Raw genomic sequence first — 15,789 nt, 5'->3', positions numbered from 1 at the left:
TCAGGATCGCAGTGCAGTTGCATTGCACGCTGACCTAACGTGAACTAAAATCAGCCGAGTTTTTTTCAGCCAACTCGGACCGATCTTACTCGCATAGATGTGATTCCAGCCTAATGACTCCATTCTAGCCTGTCCTGTCCTCTGTTATCATACAGCTTCCTCGCACGAGGAAAGTAAGTAGGCTCCGCCCACAGTGTGACGTCAGCCATCACAAGACCAGCTTCTTCTAAACACAGCCAATCCGGAAAGTAAAGACGTTGGCCCTTGTGCTGACGTCATTTAACTTCACCAACGGGAAGTGATATCTATTAGGTGAGACGGGTGTGGGGAGTAGAAACATGGCGGCCCCCGGAAAGAAGAAATTCATACAACAAGATGAGCTGAGGAGGTTAATGAAGGCAAAGCAAAGGGAGACAGCAGCTAAGAAAAAAGTGGAGTCCCCGCTGGCCAAATATCCTTTACTCTGAGGATTGTGCCGTAACGTCCTGTGTAGATGAAGTCAGTCCGCATCATTCCCGGGCAGCAGCCTCCATGTCTGATTGTTCCCCAATGTACCGCCGATAGAGGGCGCCATTCAGCCCCCATTCTCCAGGTACAGGGAGTGTAATGCTCCCGCAGGAGGAGCCCTGACACGGAGGAAACCTTGCATAAGGTAGAACATGTCCCTCTGTATGAGTAGTGGGAGAGCTGGATGATGGCCACTTGTGTATATACAGCAGATCAGTACTGAGATCATACATGTCCCACTACATGTGTGCTGTATATGAGAGCTGGATGATGGCCACTTGTGTATATACAGCAGATCAGTACTGAGATCATACATGTCCCACTACATGTGTGCTGTATATGAGAGCTGGATGATGGCCACTTGTGTATATACAGATCAGTACTGAGATCATACATGTCCCACTACATGTGTGCTGTACATGAGAGCTGGATGATGACCACTTGTGTATATACAGATCAGTACTGAGATCATACATGTCCCACTACATGTGTGCTGTACATGAGAGCTGGATGATGACCACTTGTGTATATACAGATCAGTACTGAGATCATACATGTCCCACTACATGTGTGCTGTACATGAGAGCTGGATGATGGACACTTGTGTATATACAGATCAGTACTGAGATCATACATGTCCCACTACATGTGTGCTGTATATGAGAGGTGGATGATGGTCACTTGTGTATATACAGATTAGTACTGAGATCATACATGTCCCACTACATGTGTGCTGTATATGAGAGCTGGATGATGACCACTTGTGTATATACAGCAGATCAGTACTGAGATCATACATGTCCCACTACATGTGTGCTGTATATGAGAGCTGGATGATGACCACTTGTGTATATACAGCAGATCAGTACTGAGATCATACATGTCCCACTACATGTGTGCTGTATATGAGAGCTGGATGATGGCCACTTGTGTATATACAGATCAGTACTGAGATCATACATGTCCCACTACATGTGTGCTGTACATGAGAGCTGGATGATGGCCACTTGTGTATATACAGATTAGTACTGAGATCATACATGTCCCACTACATGTGTGCTGTATATGAGAGCTGGATGATGACCACTTGTCTATATACAGCAGATCAGTACTGAGATCATACATGTCCCACTACATGTGTGCTGTACATGAGAGCTGGATGATGGCCACTTGTGTATATACAGCAGATCAGTACTGAGATCATACATGTCCCACTACATGTGTGCTGTACATGAGAGCTGGATGATGGCCACTTGTGTATATACAGATGACTACTGAGATCATACATGTCTCACTACATGTGTGCTGTATATGAGAGGTGGATGATGGCCACTTGTGTATATACAGCAGATCAGTACTGAGATCATACATGTCCCACTACATGTGTGCTGTACATGAGAGCTGGATGATGGCCACTTGTGTATATACAGATTAGTACTGAGATCATACATGTCCCACTACATGTGTGCTGTATATGAGAGCTGGATGATGACCACTTGTGTATATACAGCAGATCAGTACTGAGATCATACATGTCCCACTACATGTGTGCTGTATATGAGAGCTGGATGATGGCCACTTGTGTATATACAGCAGATCAGTACTGAGATCATACATGTCCCACTACATGTGTGCTGTACATGAGAGCTGGATGATGGTCACTTGTGTATATACAGCAGATCAGTACTGAGATCATACATGTCCCACTACATGTGTGCTGTACATGAGAGCTGGATGATGGCCACTTGTGTATATACAGATTAGTACTGAGATCATACATGTCCCACTACATGTGTGCTGTATATGAGAGCTGGATGATGACCACTTGTGTATATACAGCAGATCAGTACTGAGATCATACATGTCCCACTACATGTGTGCTGTATATGAGAGCTGGATGATGGCCACTTGTGTATATACAGATCAGTACTGAGATCATACATGTCCCACTACATGTGTGCTGTACATGAGAGCTGGATGATGGCCACTTGTGTATATACAGATTAGTACTGAGATCATACATGTCCCACTACATGTGTGCTGTATATGAGAGCTGGATGATGACCACTTGTGTATATACAGCAGATCAGTACTGAGATCATACATGTCCCACTACATGTGTGCTGTACATGAGAGCTGGATGATGGCCACTTGTGTATATACAGCAGATCAGTACTGAGATCATACATGTCCCACTACATGTGTGCTGTACATGAGAGCTGGATGATGGCCACTTGTGTATATACAGATGACTACTGAGATCATACATGTCTCACTACATGTGTGCTGTATATGAGAGGTGGATGATGGCCACTTGTGTATATACAGCAGATCAGTACTGAGATCATACATGTCCCACTACATGTGTGCTGTACATGAGAGCTGGATGATGGCCACTTGTGTATATACAGATTAGTACTGAGATCATACATGTCCCACTACATGTGTGCTGTATATGAGAGCTGGATGATGACCACTTGTGTATATACAGCAGATCAGTACTGAGATCATACATGTCCCACTACATGTGTGCTGTATATGAGAGCTGGATGATGGCCACTTGTGTATATACAGATCAGTACTGAGATCATACATGTCCCACTACATGTGTGCTGTACATGAGAGCTGGATGATGGCCACTTGTGTATATACAGATTAGTACTGAGATCATACATGTCCCACTACATGTGTGCTGTATATGAGAGCTGGATGATGACCACTTGTGTATATACAGCAGATCAGTACTGAGATCATACATGTCCCACTACATGTGTGCTGTACATGAGAGCTGGATGATGGCCACTTGTGTATATACAGATCAGTACTGAGATCATACATGTCCCACTACATGTGTGCTGTACATGAGAGCTGGATGATGGCCACTTGTGTATATACAGCAGATCAGTACTGAGATCATACATGTCCCACTACATGTGTGCTGTATATGAGAGCTGGATGATGGCCACTTGTGTATATACAGCAGATCAGTACTGAGATCATACATGTCCCACTACATGTGTGCTGTACATGAGAGCTGGATGATGGCCACTTGTGTATATACAGATCAGTACTGAGATCATACATGTCCCACTACATGTGTGCTGTATATGAGAGCTGGATGATGACCACTTGTGTATATACAGCAGATCAGTATTGAGATCATACATGTCCCACTACATGTGTGCTGTATATGAGAGCTGGATGATGGCCACTTGTGTATATACAGATCAGTACTGAGATCATACATGTCCCACTACATGTGTGCTGTATATGAGAGCTGGATGATGGCCACTTGTGTATATACAGATCAGTACTGAGATCATACATGTCCCACTACATGTGTGCTGTACATGAGAGCTGGATGATGGCCACTTGTGTATATACAGATCAGTACTGAGATCATACATGTCCCACTACATGTGTGCTGTACATGAGAGCTGGATGATGGTCACTTGTGTATATACAGATCAGTACTGAGATCATACATGTCCCACTACATGTGTGCTGTACATGAGAGCTGGATGATGGCCACTTGTGTATATACAGATCAGTACTCAGATCATACATGTCCCACTACATGTGTGCTGTATATGAGAGCTGGATGATGGCCACTTGTGTATATACAGATCAGTACTGAGATCATACATGTCCCACTACATGTGTGCTGTATATGAGAGCTGGATGATGGCCACTTGTGTATATACAGCAGATCAGTACTGAGATCATACATGTCCCACTACATGTGTGCTGTACATGAGAGCTGGATGATGGTCACTTGTGTATATACAGATCAGTACTGAGATCATACATGTCCCACTACATGTGTGCTGTACATGAGAGCTGGATGATGGCCACTTGTGTATATACAGATCAGTACTGAGATCATACATGTCCCACTACATGTGTGCTGTACATGAGGGCTGGATGATGGCCACTTGTGTATATACAGCAGATCAGTACTGAGATCATACATGTCCCACTACATGTGTGCTGTACATGAGGGCTGGATGATGGCCACTTGTGTATATACAGCAGATCAGTACTGAGATCATACATGTCCCACTACATGTGTGCTGTACATGAGAGCTGGATGATGGCCACTTGTGTATATACAGATCAGTACTGAGATCATACATGTCCCACTACATGTGTGCTGTACATGAGAGCTGGATGATGGACACTTGTGTATATACAGATCAGTACTGAGATCATACATGTCCCACTACATGTGTGCTGTATATGAGAGGTGGATGATGGTCACTTGTGTATATACAGATTAGTACTGAGATCATACATGTCCCACTACATGTGTGCTGTATATGAGAGCTGGATGATGACCACTTGTGTATATACAGCAGATCAGTACTGAGATCATACATGTCCCACTACATGTGTGCTGTATATGAGAGCTGGATGATGACCACTTGTGTATATACAGCAGATCAGTACTGAGATCATACATGTCCCACTACATGTGTGCTGTATATGAGAGCTGGATGATGGCCACTTGTGTATATACAGATCAGTACTGAGATCATACATGTCCCACTACATGTGTGCTGTACATGAGAGCTGGATGATGGCCACTTGTGTATATACAGATTAGTACTGAGATCATACATGTCCCACTACATGTGTGCTGTATATGAGAGCTGGATGATGACCACTTGTCTATATACAGCAGATCAGTACTGAGATCATACATGTCCCACTACATGTGTGCTGTACATGAGAGCTGGATGATGGCCACTTGTGTATATACAGCAGATCAGTACTGAGATCATACATGTCCCACTACATGTGTGCTGTACATGAGAGCTGGATGATGGCCACTTGTGTATATACAGATGACTACTGAGATCATACATGTCTCACTACATGTGTGCTGTATATGAGAGGTGGATGATGGCCACTTGTGTATATACAGCAGATCAGTACTGAGATCATACATGTCCCACTACATGTGTGCTGTACATGAGAGCTGGATGATGGCCACTTGTGTATATACAGATTAGTACTGAGATCATACATGTCCCACTACATGTGTGCTGTATATGAGAGCTGGATGATGACCACTTGTGTATATACAGCAGATCAGTACTGAGATCATACATGTCCCACTACATGTGTGCTGTATATGAGAGCTGGATGATGGCCACTTGTGTATATACAGCAGATCAGTACTGAGATCATACATGTCCCACTACATGTGTGCTGTACATGAGAGCTGGATGATGGCCACTTGTGTATATACAGCAGATCAGTACTGAGATCATACATGTCCCACTACATGTGTGCTGTACATGAGAGCTGGATGATGGTCACTTGTGTATATACAGCAGATCAGTACTGAGATCATACATGTCCCACTACATGTGTGCTGTACATGAGAGCTGGATGATGGCCACTTGTGTATATACAGATTAGTACTGAGATCATACATGTCCCACTACATGTGTGCTGTATATGAGAGCTGGATGATGACCACTTGTGTATATACAGCAGATCAGTACTGAGATCATACATGTCCCACTACATGTGTGCTGTATATGAGAGCTGGATGATGGCCACTTGTGTATATACAGATCAGTACTGAGATCATACATGTCCCACTACATGTGTGCTGTACATGAGAGCTGGATGATGGCCACTTGTGTATATACAGATTAGTACTGAGATCATACATGTCCCACTACATGTGTGCTGTATATGAGAGCTGGATGATGACCACTTGTGTATATACAGCAGATCAGTACTGAGATCATACATGTCCCACTACATGTGTGCTGTACATGAGAGCTGGATGATGGCCACTTGTGTATATACAGCAGATCAGTACTGAGATCATACATGTCCCACTACATGTGTGCTGTACATGAGAGCTGGATGATGGCCACTTGTGTATATACAGATGACTACTGAGATCATACATGTCTCACTACATGTGTGCTGTATATGAGAGGTGGATGATGGCCACTTGTGTATATACAGCAGATCAGTACTGAGATCATACATGTCCCACTACATGTGTGCTGTACATGAGAGCTGGATGATGGCCACTTGTGTATATACAGATTAGTACTGAGATCATACATGTCCCACTACATGTGTGCTGTATATGAGAGCTGGATGATGACCACTTGTGTATATACAGCAGATCAGTACTGAGATCATACATGTCCCACTACATGTGTGCTGTATATGAGAGCTGGATGATGGCCACTTGTGTATATACAGATCAGTACTGAGATCATACATGTCCCACTACATGTGTGCTGTACATGAGAGCTGGATGATGGCCACTTGTGTATATACAGATTAGTACTGAGATCATACATGTCCCACTACATGTGTGCTGTATATGAGAGCTGGATGATGACCACTTGTGTATATACAGCAGATCAGTACTGAGATCATACATGTCCCACTACATGTGTGCTGTACATGAGAGCTGGATGATGGCCACTTGTGTATATACAGATCAGTACTGAGATCATACATGTCCCACTACATGTGTGCTGTACATGAGAGCTGGATGATGACCACTTGTGTATATACAGCAGATCAGTACTGAGATCATACATGTCCCACTACATGTGTGCTGTATATGAGAGCTGGATGATGGCCACTTGTGTATATACAGATCAGTACTGAGATCATACATGTCCCACTACATGTGTGCTGTATATGAGAGCTGGATGATGGCCACTTGTGTATATACAGATCAGTACTGAGATCATACATGTCCCACTACATGTGTGCTGTACATGAGAGCTGGATGATGGCCACTTGTGTATATACAGATCAGTACTGAGATCATACATGTCCCACTACATGTGTGCTGTACATGAGAGCTGGATGATGGTCACTTGTGTATATACAGATCAGTACTGAGATCATACATGTCCCACTACATGTGTGCTGTACATGAGAGCTGGATGATGGCCACTTGTGTATATACAGATCAGTACTCAGATCATACATGTCCCACTACATGTGTGCTGTATATGAGAGCTGGATGATGGCCACTTGTGTATATACAGATCAGTACTGAGATCATACATGTCCCACTACATGTGTGCTGTATATGAGAGCTGGATGATGGCCACTTGTGTATATACAGCAGATCAGTACTGAGATCATACATGTCCCACTACATGTGTGCTGTACATGAGAGCTGGATGATGGTCACTTGTGTATATACAGATCAGTACTGAGATCATACATGTCCCACTACATGTGTGCTGTACATGAGAGCTGGATGATGGCCACTTGTGTATATACAGATCAGTACTGAGATCATACATGTCCCACTACATGTGTGCTGTACATGAGGGCTGGATGATGGCCACTTGTGTATATACAGCAGATCAGTACTGAGATCATACATGTCCCACTACATGTGTGCTGTACATGAGGGCTGGATGATGGCCACTTGTGTATATACAGCAGATCAGTACTGAGATCATACATGTCCCACTACATGTGTGCTGTACATGAGAGCTGGATGATGGCCACTTGTGTATATACAGCAGATCAGTACTGAGATCATACATGTCCCACTACATGTGTGCTGTACATGAGAGCTGGATGATGGCCACTTGTGTATATACAGATCAGTACTGAGATCATACATGTCCCACTACATGTGTGCTGTACATGAGAGCTGGATGATGGCCACTTGTGTATATACAGATCAGTACTGAGATCTTACATGTCCTACAACATGTGTGCTGTACATGAGAGCTGGATGATGGCCACTTGTGTATATACAGCAGATCAGTACTGAGATCATACATGTCCCACTACATGTGTGCTGTACATGAGAGCTGGATGATGGCCACTTGTGTATATACAGATCAGTACTGAGATCATACATGTCCCACTACATGTGTGCTGTACATGAGAGCTGGATGATGGTCACTTGTGTATATACAGATCAGTACTGAGATCATACATGTCCCACTACATGTGTGCTGTACATGAGAGCTGGATGATGGCCACTTGTGTATATACAGATCAGTACTGAGATCATACATGTCCCACTACATGTGTGCTGTACATGAGAGCTGGATGATGGCCACTTGTGTATATACAGATGACTACTGAGATCATACATGTCCCACTACATGTGTGCTGTACATGAGAGCTGGATGATGGCCACTTGTGTATATACAGATCAGTACTGAGATCATACATGTCCCACTACATGTGTGCTGTATATGAGAGCTGGATGATGGACACTTGTGTATATACAGATCAGTACTGAGATCTTACATGTCCTACAACATGTGTGCTGTACATGAGAGCTGGATGATGGCCACTTGTGTATATACAGCAGATCAGTACTGAGATGATACATGTCCCACTACATGTGTGCTGTACATGAGAGCTGGATGATGGCCACTTGTGTATATGCAGATCAGTACTGAGATCATACATGTCCCACTACATGTGTGCTGTGCATGAGAGCTGGATGATGGCCACTTGTGTATATACAGATCAGTACTGAGATCATACATGTCCCACTACATGTGTGCTGTATATGAGAGCTGGATGATGGCCACTGGCCACTTGTGTATATACAGATCAGTACTGAGATCATACATGTCCCACTAGATGTGTGCTGTACATGAGAGCTGGATGATGGCCACTTGTGTATATACAGATCAGTACTGAGATGATACATGTCCCACTACATGTGTGCTGTACATGAGAGCTGGATGATGGCCACTTGTGTATTTACAGATCAGTACTGAGATCATACATGTCCCACTATATGTGTGCTGTATATGAGAGCTGGATGATGGCCACTTGTGTATATACAGATCAGTACTGAGATCATACATGTCCCACTACATGTGTGCTGTACATGAGAGCTGGATGATGGCCACTTGTGTATATACAGATCAGTACTGAGATGATACATGTCCCACTACATGTGTGCTGTACATGAGAGCTGGATGATGGCCACTTGTGTATATGCAGATCAGTACTGAGATCATACATGTCCCACTACATGTGTGCTGTGCATGAGAGCTGGATGATGGCCACTTGTGTATATACAGATGACTACTGAGATCATACATGTCCCACTACATGTGTGCTGTACATGAGAGCTGGATGATGGCCACTTGTGTATATACAGATGACTACTGAGATCATACATGTCCCACTACATGTGTGCTGTATATGAGAGCTGGATGATGGCCACTTGTGTATATACAGATCAGTACTGAGATCATACATGTCCCACTACATATGTGCTGTATATGAGAGCTGGATGATGGCCACTTGTGTATATACAGATGACTACTGAGATCATACATGTCCCACTACATGTGTGCTGTACATGAGCTGGATGATGGCCACTTGTGTATATACAGCAGATCAGTACTGAGATCATACATGTCCCACTACATGTGTGCTGTACATGAGAGCTGGATGATGGCCACTTGTGTATATACAGATCAGTACTGAGATCATACATGTCCCACTACATGTGTGCTGTATATGAGAGCTGGATGATGGTCACTTGGGTATATACAGATCAGTACTGAGATTATACATGTCCCACTACATGTGTGCTGTACATGAGAGCTGGATGATGGCCACTTGTGTATATACAGATCATTACTGAGATCATACATGTCCCACTACATGTGTGCTGTACATGAGAGCTGGATGATGGCCACTTGTGTATATACAGATGACTACTGAGATCATACATGTCCCACTACATGTGTGCTGTATATGAGAGCTGGATGATGGCCACTTGTGTATATACAGATCATTACTGAGATCATACATGTCCCACTACATGTGTGCTGTATATGAGAGCTGGATGATGGCCACTTGTGTATATACAGATCAGTACTGAGATCATACATGTCCCACTACATGTGTGCTGTACATGAGAGATGGATGATGGTCACTTGTGTATATGCAGATCAGTACTGAGATCATACATGTCCCACTACATGTGTGCTGTACATGAGAGCTGGATGATGGCCACTTGTGTATATACAGATGACTACTGAGATCATACATGTCCCACTACATGTGTGCTGTATATGAGAGCTGGATGATGGCCACTTGTGTATATACAGATCAGTACTGAGATCATACATGTCCCACTACATGTGTGCTGTACATGAGAGCTGGATGATGGCCACTTGTGTATATACAGATCAGTACTGAGATCATACATGTCCCACTACATGTGTGCTGTACATGAGAGCTGGATGATGGCCACTTGTGTATATACAGATCAGTACTGAGATCATACATGTCCCACTACATGTGTGCTGTACATGAGAGCTGGATGATGGCCACTTGTGTATATACAGATCAGTACTGAGATCTTACATGTCCTACAACATGTGTGCTGTACATGAGAGCTGGATGATGGCCACTTGTGTATATACAGATCAGTACTGAGATCATACATGTCCCACTACATGTGTGCTGTACATGAGAGCTGGATGATGGCCACTTGTGTATATACAGATCAGTACTGAGATCATACATGTCCCACTACATGTGTGCTGTACATGAGAGCTGGATGATGGCCACTTGTGTATATACAGATCAGTACTGAGATCATACATGTCCCACTACATGTGTGCTGTACATGAGAGCTGGATGATGGCCACTTGTGTATATACAGATCAGTACTGAGATCATGCATGTCCTACAACATGTGTGCTGTACATGAGAGCTGGATGATGGTCACTTGTTTATATACAGATCAGTACTGAGATCATACATGTCCCACTACATGTGTGCTGTACATGAGAGCTGGATGATGGCCACTTGTGTATATACAGATCAGTACTGAGATCATACATGTCCCACTACATGTGTGCTGTACATGAGAGCTGGATGATGGCCACTTGTGTATATACAGATCAGTACTGAGATCTTACATGTCCTACAATATGTGTGCTGTACATGAGAGCTGGATGATGGCCACTTGTGTATATACAGATCAGTACTGAGATCATACATGTCCCACTACATGTGTGCTGTACATGAGAGCTGGATGATGGCCACTTGTGTATATACAGATCAGTACTGAGATCATACATGTCCCACTACATGTGTGCTGTACATGAGAGCTGGATGATGGCCACTTGTGTATATACAGATCAGTACTGAGATCATACATGTCCCACTACATGTGTGCTGTACATGAGAGCTGGATGATGGCCACTTGTGTATTTACAGATCAGTACTGAGATCATACATGTCCCACTACATGTGTGCTGTACATGAGAGCTGGATGATGGCCACTTGTGTATATACAGATCAGTACTGAGATCATACATGTCCAACTACATGTGTGCTGTACATGAGAGCTGGATGATGGCCACTTGTGTATATACAGATCAGTACTGAGATCATACATGTCCCACTACATGTGTGCTGTACATGAGAGCTGGATGATGGCCACTTGTGTATATACAGATCAGTACTGAGATCATACATGTCCCACTACATGTGTGCTGTACATGAGGGCTGGATGATGGTCACTTGTGTATATACAGATCAGTACTGAGATCATACATGTCCCACTACATGTGTGCTGTGCATGAGAGCTGGATGATGGTCACTTGTGTATATACAGATCAGTACTGAGATCATACATGTCCCACTACATGTGTGCTGTACATGAGAGCTGGATGATGGCCACTTGTGTATATACAGATGACTACTGAGATCATACATGTCCCACTACATGTGTGCTGTACATGAGAGCTGGATGATGGCCACTTGTGTAATACTGATCACTACTGAGATCTTACATGTCCCACTACATGTGTGCTGTATATGAGAGCTGGATGATGGCCACTTGTGTAATACTGATCACTACTGAGATCTTACATGTCCCACTACATGTGTGCTGTATATGAGAGCTGGATGATGGCCACTTGTGTATATACAGATCAGTACTGAGATCATAAATGTCCCACTACATGTGTGCTGTATATGAGAGCTGGATGATGGCCACTTGTGTATATACTGATCACTACTGAGATCTTACATGTCCCACTACATGTGTGCTGTATATGAGAGGTGGATGATGGCCACTTGTGTATATACAGATCAGTACTGAGATCATACATGTCCCACTACATGTGTGCTGTACATGAGAGCTGGATGATGGCCACTTGTGTATATACAGATCAGTACTGAGATGATACATGTCCCACTACATGTGTGCTGTACATGAGAGCTGGATGATGGCCACTTGTGTATATGCAGATCAGTACTGAGATCATACATGTCCCACTACATGTGTGCTGTGCATGAGAGCTGGATGATGGCCACTTGTGTATATACAGATGACTACTGAGATCATACATGTCCCACTACATGTGTGCTGTACATGAGAGCTGGATGATGGCCACTTGTGTATATACAGATCAGTACTGAGATCATACATGTCCCACTACATATGTGCTGTATATGAGAGCTGGATGATGGCCACTTGTGTATATACAGATGACTACTGAGATCATACATGTCCCACTACATGTGTGCTGTACATGAGCTGGATGATGGCCACTTGTGTATATACAGCAGATCAGTACTGAGATCATACATGTCCCACTACATGTGTGCTGTACATGAGAGCTGGATGATGGCCACTTGTGTATATACAGATCAGTACTGAGATCATACATGTCCCACTACATGTGTGCTGTATATGAGAGCTGGATGATGGTCACTTGGGTATATACAGATCAGTACTGAGATTATACATGTCCCACTACATGTGTGCTGTACATGAGAGCTGGATGATGGCCACTTGTGTATATACAGATCATTACTGAGATCATACATGTCCCACTACATGTGTGCTGTACATGAGAGCTGGATGATGGCCACTTGTGTATATACAGATGACTACTGAGATCATACATGTCCCACTACATGTGTGCTGTATATGAGAGCTGGATGATGGCCACTTGTGTATATACAGATCATTACTGAGATCATACATGTCCCACTACATGTGTGCTGTATATGAGAGCTGGATGATGGCCACTTGTGTATATACAGATCAGTACTGAGATCATACATGTCCCACTACATGTGTGCTGTACATGAGAGATGGATGATGGTCACTTGTGTATATGCAGATCAGTACTGAGATCATACATGTCCCACTACATGTGTGCTGTACATGAGAGCTGGATGATGGCCACTTGTGTATATACAGATGACTACTGAGATCATACATGTCCCACTACATGTGTGCTGTATATGAGAGCTGGATGATGGCCACTTGTGTATATACAGATCAGTACTGAGATCATACATGTCCCACTACATGTGTGCTGTACATGAGAGCTGGATGATGGCCACTTGTGTATATACAGATCAGTACTGAGATCATACATGTCCCACTACATGTGTGCTGTACATGAGAGCTGGATGATGGCCACTTGTGTATATACAGATCAGTACTGAGATCTTACATGTCCTACAACATGTGTGCTGTACATGAGAGCTGGATGATGGCCACTTGTGTATATACAGATCAGTACTGAGATCATACATGTCCCACTACATGTGTGCTGTACATGAGAGCTGGATGATGGCCACTTGTGTATATACAGATCAGTACTGAGATCATACATGTCCCACTACATGTGTGCTGTACATGAGAGCTGGATGATGGCCACTTGTGTATATACAGATCAGTACTGAGATCATGCATGTCCTACAACATGTGTGCTGTACATGAGAGCTGGATGATGGTCACTTGTTTATATACAGATCAGTACTGAGATCATACATGTCCCACTACATGTGTGCTGTACATGAGAGCTGGATGATGGCCACTTGTGTATATACAGATCAGTACTGAGATCATACATGTCCCACTACATGTGTGCTGTACATGAGAGCTGGATGATGGCCACTTGTGTATATACAGATCAGTACTGAGATCTTACATGTCCTACAACATGTGTGCTGTACATGAGAGCTGGATGATGGCCACTTGTGTATATACAGATCAGTACTGAGATCATACATGTCCCACTACATGTGTGCTGTACATGAGAGCTGGATGATGGCCACTTGTGTATATACAGATCAGTACTGAGATCATACATGTCCCACTACATGTGTGCTGTACATGAGAGCTGGATGATGGCCACTTGTGTATATACAGATCAGTACTGAGATCATACATGTCCCACTACATGTGTGCTGTACATGAGAGCTGGATGATGGCCACTTGTGTATTTACAGATCAGTACTGAGATCATACATGTCCCACTACATGTGTGCTGTACATGAGAGCTGGATGATGGCCACTTGTGTATATACAGATCAGTACTGAGATCATACATGTCCCACTACATGTGTGCTGTATATGAGAGCTGGATGATGGTCACTTGTGTATATACAGATCAGTACTGAGATCATACATGTCCCACTACATGTGTGCTGTACATGAGAGCTGGATGATGGCCACTTGTGTATATACAGATCACTACTGAGATCATACATGTCCCACTACATGTGTGCTGTATATGAGAGCTGGATGATGGTCACTTGGGTATATACAGATCAGTACTGAGATCATACATGTCCCACTACATGTGTGCTGTACATGAGAGCTGGATGATGGCCACTTGTGTATATACAGATCAGTACTGAGATCATACATGTCCCTCTACATGTGTGCTGTACATGAGAGCTGGATGATGGCCACTTGTGTATATACAGATCAGTACTGAGATCATACATGTCCAACTACATGTGTGCTGTACATGAGAGCTGGATGATGGCCACTTGTGTATATACAGATCAGTACTGAGATCATACATGTCCCACTACATGTGTGCTGTACATGAGAGCTGGATGATGGCCACTTGTGTATATACAGATCAGTACTGAGATCATACATGTCCCACTACATGTGTGCTGTACATGAGGGCTGGATGATGGTCACTTGTGTATATACAGATCAGTACTGAGATCATACATGTCCCACTACATGTGTGCTGTGCATGAGAGCTGGATGATGGTCACTTGTGTATATACAGATCAGTACTGAGATCATACATGTCCCACTACATGTGTGCTGTACATGAGAGCTGGATGATGGCCACTTGTGTATATACAGATGACTACTGAGATCATACATGTCCCACTACATGTGTGCTGTACATGAGAGCTGGATGATGGCCACTTGTGTAATACTGATCACTACTGAGATCTTACATGTCCCACTACATGTGTGCTGTATATGAGAGCTGG

General features: G+C 43.5%; 1 protein-coding gene across 1 annotated transcript in view; it reads left to right on the top strand.

Moving 5' to 3' along the window:
* The first annotated feature begins 300 nt into the window (after nt 1-300).
* Nucleotides 301-15,789, top strand: part of ZNF830 (zinc finger protein 830) — a 144,992-nt gene continuing 129,503 nt past the window's right edge. The window contains exon 1 of the mRNA XM_075316538.1: nt 301-454. Within this exon, the coding sequence (XP_075172653.1) occupies nt 339-454 (116 nt within the window). The 5' untranslated portion in view covers nt 301-338. The remainder of the gene's footprint in view (nt 455-15,789) is intronic.

The sequence above is a fragment of the Anomaloglossus baeobatrachus genome, chromosome 6 (genome assembly GCF_048569485.1).
Source record: "Anomaloglossus baeobatrachus isolate aAnoBae1 chromosome 6, aAnoBae1.hap1, whole genome shotgun sequence".
Lineage (NCBI taxonomy): Eukaryota > Metazoa > Chordata > Amphibia > Anura > Aromobatidae > Anomaloglossus > Anomaloglossus baeobatrachus.
The sequence above is the reverse complement of the archived record's forward strand: the minus strand, read 5'-3'. Positions and strand labels throughout refer to the sequence as shown.